This window comes from Phyllobates terribilis, unplaced genomic scaffold (genome assembly GCF_046119375.1).
Source record: "Phyllobates terribilis strain yellow unplaced genomic scaffold, ASM4611937v1 Scaffold_3__8_contigs__length_932513732, whole genome shotgun sequence".
NCBI lineage: Eukaryota > Metazoa > Chordata > Amphibia > Anura > Dendrobatidae > Phyllobates > Phyllobates terribilis.
The window spans coordinates 774,987,152-774,996,184 of NW_027362763.1; the positions used below are offsets into that span (position 1 = coordinate 774,987,152).

Genomic DNA, 9,033 nt, shown 5'->3' on the forward strand with positions numbered 1-9,033 from the left:
AAACTTCAGAGATGGATAAAGGCACAAAAATGAAACAGCCCATTGTTTATAAATCTCAGATGTAAGCGGAGAGGTCCATGATCCAAAGGTCCTTCAAATGCAGAACAAAACAATGGGAGATCACAGCACTTCAAGAATGGTGGAAATAATAGGAATTAGAACTTATCGGGTATATTCACACAGGGCAGATTTGTTGCAGAATTTTCTGTGACTGCAAATTAATTCCACTCATGTTAATGATGCTGTGTGCAGATATTTCTGCTAAATTTATTCAGATACATGGAAACAATTTTCGTTTTTTTTTTTTTGAATATTGGCAATTAATCTGCCAAGTGTGAATATACCATGTGTCAGCCGTGCAAATTCACAAGCGTGAAAAGGCTCCAGTGTGTGAGCTGTAACATCCCAAACTCTTTGTTTTTTTACCATACCAGCAGTGCTGTGCCAATAAGCCGCTTTTTAGGGCATTTATATTTTGTGTAACTGCTCACCTGGTGGATCGCTAGCCCCATACAATCCAGGATTTTCTCTGGCATATCTTTCAGCTCCGTTGTCAGTGGAACAGATGACGCAACTTCATTGTCCTGTAGAAGTTCCTTATAGTCTACAAGTATGCTGCCTTTTCTTTCAATTTCATCCTGTCATATAAAAGAGGTAACATCTTAGGGAACAAATGTTTAATCCAAGTACAAATGTACATTGTAAGAAATTATATATAGTAGCAGAAAAGCCAAGACCGGGTCATACTGGAGGACAAGGCCGGGTCATACTGGAGGACAAGGCTGGCTCATACTGGAGGACAAGGCCGGGTCATACTGGAGGACAAGGCCGGGTCATACTGGAGGACAAGGCCGGGTCATACTGGAGGACAAGGCTGGCTCATACTGGAGGACAAGGCAGGGTCATACTGGAGGACAAGGCAGGGTCATACTGGAGGACAAGACCGGGACATACTGGAGGACAAGACCGGGTCATACTGGAAGACAAGGCAGGGTCATACTGGAGGACAAGGCAGGGTCATACTGGAGGACAAGGCAGGGTCATACTGGAGGACAAGACTGGGTCATATAGGACAATACAGGGTCATATAGGACATATAATGACAATGATAAATATCCAACAATATACTGACAGGTTAAATTGGCTTCCAATGAAATTCGCCCATGTGTGTGTTTGTGAAGGTAATTTTAAATTGTGAGCTCTTTAGGGAACAGAAATAACTAAATTCAAAACTGGTCATTGAAACTGGATAAATCATAGACTTTTAGACTTGCAGCTATCCACTATCGGGACTGTGAAAAACGAGTTATATCAGATTAACAACACTTCCCAATCGCTGGAGATCCGAATGCTGGGACCTCCACCGATCCCGAGATCCGGGTCTCTGAAGAGCTCTGTGTGAATAAGGCGGTGGTCAAGCATGCAGAGTGCAACTCTGTTCAGTCTTATGGCAGTGCCAAAGACCACCCGAGTGCAGCGCTCTTCTATCTCCGGAGTTCTATTAGGAATGACCACAAAGGTAGTGTGCATGGTTGACCACTGCTACATTCAGAGTCCCATTTCCTGGGATCAATGGGGGTCTCATAGTTAGGGGATATCATCCAAACTTGGGAACACCCTATTAAAGAGGTCCTGCGCTTTGGTCAATCTCTACTGTTTCGGCAAATTCTAAAGTGAAACCGTTGCGACTTCCCCAGGGATGAGCTGGTATTTGTGGGGAAACCTCACAGGGAAAATAAAGCATTACGCAGCGCACATTAACATCAAAGTGTAAGACAGACTGGAACAGGTCGTCCTAAGTAAGAGATGCTCTGTGTAGTCACTCTCCACTATATCCAAGAGATGAGGATCCCAAGCAGAGGACCCCTCTTAACTCAGCATTCCCTAATTGGGAACATGGAAATAGGTTTACTAAATCTGTCGACCCCTTTAAAAGGAATGTGTAATGTTGAAAATGGAATCTGATCAGCAGACAAGATGTTATAGAGCAGGAGGAGCTGGTCAGACTGATAGACAATTTTGTCGGAAAAGTTTCAGAAAAACTTGCATTTTATTCATTGAAATCCCTGGTGTTTATATGTATGAGTCCAGGGGGCGGTCCTATTCAGTGACTGACAGTCTTCCTGTATGACTGTGCATGCAGATAGCTGTCAATCACTAGTAGCACCGCCCACTGGACTCCATTACATACAAACACCACGGGTTTTAACGAATAAATTACAAGTTAGGCCAGGTTCACATGTTCAGTATTAGGTCAGTATTTCACATCACTATTTGTAAGCCCAAACCAGGAGTGGGTGATAAATACAGAAGTGGTGACGTGTTTCTATTATACTTTTCATCTGATTGTTCCACTCCTGGTTTTGGCTTATACATACTGATGTAAAATACTGACCAAATACTAATAGTGTGAACGTAGCCTTATACTGAATCTTTTATCATTCTACTCAGCTTCTCCTCCTTATACCGTGCCGCCCACAGATAACACAGCATGTATAAAGTGACAGGTTCCTTTTAAGTCATATACACTTTTAACCCTGCATCTCACACAATATATTTTGGGGAAAAATTATATCATATTTTATTTTAAAAAAATTGACGATCACCTTGTAGGTATCTACTGGTAGGATAATTGTTCATGACCAAGCTGCCCATAGACATGTTAGCAGTGAGCTAAATGATCATCCAATTGGCAGGTATTGCCCCAGACTCCATACATGATAAGCAGGTCATCGACACAAAGATCTTAAAGGTAACTTATCAGGCTCCCCAAGGCCCCCAGACTGCCACCACTATGTTTCAGAGATCTAGTCCTGCATTTTAAGCAGGTTTGCGGTTTGTTTCTCAAAGTTTTCAAGCTATGAGCAACAAAAAAAAATTGTTATGCTACCCATGATGAGCTACGTTGTCAGGACCAGTGCACCAGGGTGACTACTCCTCTGGGCTAGTCCCGACCTCGGGTGCTGTAATCACTAGGAGTGAATGACCTTTTCTTCACCGTCTCCAGTAATTGGACGTCGTGTGCTTCCCCTGAGTGCTGTGCACTGAAGATATGATGTGTGAATAAGTAAGATGTCAATCATGCCGAGTGCGTGATTATTGTACCCGAGGCCAGGACTATCCCTGGGAAATAGATGGCTGCTGCACAAAATGCATATGATGAGGGGTGATACAAAATTGTGTTTGCCACTTATAGCTCCAGAGTTTTTTCACAGCACAAACTTGATGAAGACACAAGAATACAGCTCTGTATGATACTGGTGGCGGTTTGGGGGCCTTGAGAAATATGACAGGTTCTTTTTAACGCACACCAATAAAAGATGAGTGAGGGATACTATAGAAGAACAAACATTATCCTAAGTTGTAGGGAAATCAGACGAGGTCGCAGTGTGCTAATTTAGTGATGGGTTACGATTTGATCCACCATAGAAGTCTAATGTGTAAGAAGGGTCCAAGGCTCCACCAGAAAGATTTTTCAAAGATTTATCGTGGAGCACAAATCCAGATAAGCTGATTAGTACATTCACACTCCACAATAAAACTGTGAAAACTTCATCTGGAAGTGCCTTGTGCCCTTTGCATAAAGAAATTGTTTGCCACCATAGTTGGGCATATATATATATATATATATATATATCTGTTGTTTTATGCTTCGGCTGCACAGAACTATGAAAACTGTGCACCGGTCGGGAGTCCATAACCAGACAAAATAGCGCAGCATACTCTGTCTCCTCCATCTTCTGGACCAAACATTGCGCCAGATAACAGAAATGTTCCTGCAGCAGTTTCTGCTCTGCGCCAAAGAGAAAAGTAAGTTCATTGAAATAAATACTGTGAATATTATGTGTAGATAAATGTACACGGCCAGTAATTAGTATGTATGTAATATGCATATATTATAAAATCAGACCCCCCCCCCCCCCGATCTGTGCTAAACATCAGAGTAGATAGAGAATGATTCAGTCCTCGGCCTGTACATCCTATACTGGAGCTAGAATCAGAACCTGGGCCGCATGTGGCCCCCGGGCCGCAGGTTGTGCCCGCCTGGTCTACAGGATGTTACAATATGAGAACCATGAATCTTGTCACTTACCTTATCATACAACTCAATGTGTTTAGTAAAAAACTTCTCAAAGACTTGGACCTTCAGCACAAACGGGGAATTGTCACTGTAAACTGATATACCATGGAAATATTAACAACACACTGCATAAAACTACCTACACAACAGAGAGACCTACGAAAAGTTACCTGGACTGTATAGGGTTTTTTTTTTATTATATATATTTTGCATACAAAAAAAGTAACGAGGAAAAACTAAGTACACCCATATCAGTATGGCTGAATAATGCTTTAGTCAACAAACTCAGCCTGTAATTCTAGATACAGAGTGAAGAAGACATCCATATATATATATAATTAGTAATTTTTATTAATCAATAAAAACAATCCAAAGAAAAAGATTTAAAAAAAAAAAAAAAAAATATTAAAAACAGAGTGCCCAGTAAGGGGACAGATTCCTATCAATGGATCAAGATTATAAAGGCCCTAGTTAGTACTCAACATATAGTTGATAGCCTATTATAGCATACAGTAAATGGTAAACATCAAATACCTCTTTTAACACTTCCCATAGATTAGACAATGTAAATGGTTAATGGTCTCTATTAGTGATAAGCGAGCATGCTCGTTACTCAAGATTTACGAGCATGCTCGCGTGTTTTCTAAGTATCTTCAGCGTGCTCGGGTGTTATGTTTCAGTCACTCCGTGCTCATGATTTGCGACTGCTTCGCAGCTTTAATACATGTGAGGAATGCCTGTTTCTTAGATATTCCTCACATGTATTAAAGCTGTCAAACAGTCGCAAATCATGAGCACGGAGTGACTGAAACATAACACCCGAGCATGCAGAACATACTCGGCAAGCACCCGAGCATGCTCGCCGAAAGGGTTAACAGAACATACTCACTCATCACTAGTCTCTATGGTGTAATATATGACAAGTATGATCTAAAGTGAGCTAGATTACATACATTGTGCATAACAACCTATAAAACAAAGTGGTTGAGAAGTATTGGGGAGATAGCATATACTGGATAGGCATGTAGTGCACCAAAAAAAATCCAGAAGAAGCAAGCGGGCAAAACGCGCATCAGGGTGAAGGGGACGGTGTCCTGCTCTGGATCACAGATTCTTTTGGTGCACTACTTGCCTGTCAGGTACATACCATCTCCCCAATACTTCTCAACCACATTGCTTTATAGGTTGTTATGCACAATGTATGGGATCTAAATGTAGGGCCAGTCCTTAGTTCACTTTAGATCATACTTGTCATATATTATATCATAGAGGCCATTAACCATTTATGTTGTCTAATCTATGGGAAATGTTAAAAAGGGTTTTTGATGTTTACCATTTATGCTATAATAGGCTCTCAATTATATGTTCAGTACTAACTTTGGGCCTTTATAATTTTATAATTTATTATTTTTCTTATCTTTTTCTTTGGATTGTTTTTATTGATTGATTAATAAAAATTACTATTTTATATATATGGATCTCTTCTTCACCTCTTTTCCAGGATTGCAGGCAGAGTTTGTTGACTATGATATTGTTTGAAGTGCCATATTTTGCATATTTTACTTAATTCCTTATTTGATACTTGAATAATGCTTTACAAGAATCTCTGACCACCTAGCCTGATTGACAACTCCTCAGTGTCCCTCCTTCCTGCTGCTGAGATTTCACGCTGCTCAGTACAAGCTGCAGCGGTCTGTCAGGCCAGGTGTGTGGAGATTGAATACACTTGGGCTCATGAGCTCTCTCACTCTATAGCTGGTCTAATAAAATGCCCATCTCAATATCAGGATTCTACAGCCATTCTGACATGGATTATCAAGGCAAGTACACCAGTCTCATCAAGTTTAAGATATTTATTTAATCATATATACAGTTTGTATTGTGAAATCTGTTGACAGATCCTCTATAAATGCACTGAAGTCCTGTCTATGCAAGTTTGTTGTATTTGTGTAATTTCTTTTTTGTAGCAAAGAAATTTTTTGGTGACCATTGAGGTGCAAACACGTGTTTCCATTTTGTAGACTGGTACATGCTGACTTGCTGTTACTTGTGGTGCTCTTCTAGCTCAACTGAAATATTCCATGACGTCTGAACTTTGACTCTTTTCTAATTTATTAGAAAGCATCAATATAAATGCTGCAAATTGTTAAAGAAGCACTCCCACTAACTTTTTTCATTAAATGTGTGTGAGTGTACTAATAGTCACCTACCGCTGCTCTATCCGGTGTCCAGCGCTCTTCTTCACTGCGACGTCATCGCTCTGCAGACCACAGAGCGCAGAGTGAGCTGGAAGTTTTTTTTACAGGGAAACCCTATGGAGCGTCAGAACGAGGCCCAATAGGCTTTCATTGTAACAGCGACATCCGGCTCATGCATAGCGCACAGAACGAGCCGGCCAGTCACAATAGTGCTGACGTCACGTAGAAACAGAGAAGAACAGCGTTGGACACCGGAGAAAGCAGTGGTGGGGGGGATATTAATACACTCACACTACATTACATGTACATATACACACATTTAATACAAATTAATTTAAAGAAGCACTCCCACTAACTTTTTTTAAAGGGAATCTGTCACTCCCTGGGACTTATCTGACCTAATATGGGCATACAGGTGATACTGTGCACCATTTTCGGGACTGTACGCATACAGGAGGCGGACACTCAGACGTACTAGACTGCTTCTGAGTGTCCTCCTCTAGTAGGCGGACACTCCCGAAAAAGGTGTACGTCAGTTCGCACTGTCTGCATCATTACAGTGAATGGTCCCGTCGGACGTATGCGCCGGCGTCGTCATACACTATAATGGTGACGGCAGAGCGAACGTGCGCTATCACATGCACCATTTTCGGGAGTGTCCGCCTCTTGCAGGCGCACACTCCCGAAAATGGTGCACGTCGTAGAGCACGTTCACTCTGCCGTCACCATTATAGTGTATGGCCCAGTTGGCGCATATGTCCGAATCCCGTTTTGCAGAGGGGTTCGGACCTATGCGCTGACGGGACCAATGGGGAGGTTGATCCCACTGTCAGATTCCCTTTCAGGTGCTTTCACATTGCGTTCGGTCGCCTGTTGAGGCATACGTTGAATTTCCCTGTAAAACGTAAGTTTGGACATATGTGCTGGTGGGGCCATACACTGTAATGGTGATGGCAGAGTGAACGTGCGCTATCACATGCACCATTTTCAGGAGTGTCCACCTCTTTTAGATGCACACTCCTGAAAATGGAGCACGTCATAGAGCACGTTCGCTCTGCCGTCACCATTATAGTGTATGGCCCAGTTGGCGCATATGTCCGAATTCCGTTTTGCTGGGGGTTCGGATGTGTGCCCCAATGGGACCAGCGAACGTGACCCTAGACGCAATGTGAATGCACCCTTAAATCCATGTATGGCCGCTCATAGTAGGTGATCACATACAGTTGTACCAAATTTATTAAGAGGGATGTATCTAAAGTTTGGGTCATCTTCTGTTTGATGCTGACACATAGAACACCATTGTTAATAAATTCCCCCATTATGAGATGTTTTTGTCACTTAAACCGTATTATTGAGAGAAATAAAACGAGACACAATTATAAGACATAATAAGTTTATGTTTATTAACAATGCCAATGTTTAATCATATACTCTGCCTCTATTTACGGTACCAGGCGGTAAGTACTCGGTACATAAGAAACACGTGGAGGACTAACCAGTATCCGAGCAGTGTCATCCTTGACATAGGAGACCAGTAGTAAATCTCAACTATAACAAGATAAGACGCTGTAGACAGGAGTATGGCACTCACAACTGCAATGGTGAGACATGTAAAACAATAGCCGATGCCTTCTCTCAGCCTGCGTCGCTCATAACGAGACACGGCGAGGTACATCCATGTTTCTCTCGGAATCACGTAGCTTCTAGCTGTATACACCGTAGGCACGTCCATGTAAACAGTAAGAACAAGTACTAGAAAGTGAGTGAAGTAAATTTGTCCAAAAATTGACGATCACCTTGTAGGTATCTACTGGTAGGATAATTGTTCATGACCAAGCTGCCCATAGACATGTTAGCAGTGAGCTAAATGATCATCCAATTGGCAGGTATTGCCCCAGACTCCATACATGATAAGCAGGTCATCGACACAAAGATCTTAAAGGTAACTTATCAGGCTCCCCAAGGCCCCCAGACTGCCACCACTATGTTTCAGAGATCTAGTCCTGCATTTTAAGCAGGTTTGCGGTTTGTTTCTCAAAGTTTTCAAGCTATGAGCAACAAAAAAAAATTGTTATGCTACCCATGATGAGCTACGTTGTCAGGACCAGTGCACCAGGGTGACTACTCCTCTGGGCTAGTCCCGACCTCGGGTGCTGTAATCACTAGGAGTGAATGACCTTTTCTTCACCGTCTCCAGTAATTGGACGTCGTGTGCTTCCCCTGAGTGCTGTGCACTGAAGATATGATGTGTGAATAAGTAAGATGTCAATCATGCCGAGTGCGTGATTATTGTACCCGAGGCCAGGACTATCCCTGGGAAATAGATGGCTGCTGCACAAAATGCATATGATGAGGGGTGATACAAAATTGTGTTTGCCACTTATAGCTCCAGAGTTTTTTCACAGCACAAACTTGATGAAGACACAAGAATACAGCTCTGTATGATACTGGTGGCGGTTTGGGGGCCTTGAGAAATATGACAGGTTCTTTTTAACGCACACCAATAAAAGATGAGTGAGGGATACTATAGAAGAACAAACATTATCCTAAGTTGTAGGGAAATCAGACGAGGTCGCAGTGTGCTAATTTAGTGATGGGTTACGATTTGATCCACCATAGAAGTCTAATGTGTAAGAAGGGTCCAAGGCTCCACCAGAAAGATTTTTCAAAGATTTATCGTGGAGCACAAATCCAGATAAGCTGATTAGTACATTCACACTCCACAATAAAACTGTGAAAACTTCATCTGGAAGT

The 9,033-nt window shown here is 42.0% G+C and overlaps 1 protein-coding gene across 1 annotated transcript in view; it reads right to left on the bottom strand.

The window, feature by feature from the left end:
* The window catches only part of LOC141257581 (DNA helicase MCM8), a 31,828-nt gene extending 27,656 nt beyond the window's left edge, over nt 1-4,172 (bottom strand). Inside the window, exons 1-2 of the mRNA XM_073672256.1 lie at nt 4,094-4,172; nt 492-638 (exon numbers count right to left, since the gene is read on the bottom strand). Of these exons, the coding sequence (XP_073528357.1) occupies nt 492-536 (45 nt within the window). The 5' untranslated portion in view covers nt 537-638; nt 4,094-4,172. The remainder of the gene's footprint in view (nt 1-491; nt 639-4,093) is intronic.
* Nucleotides 4,173-9,033: the final 4,861 nt, after the last annotated feature.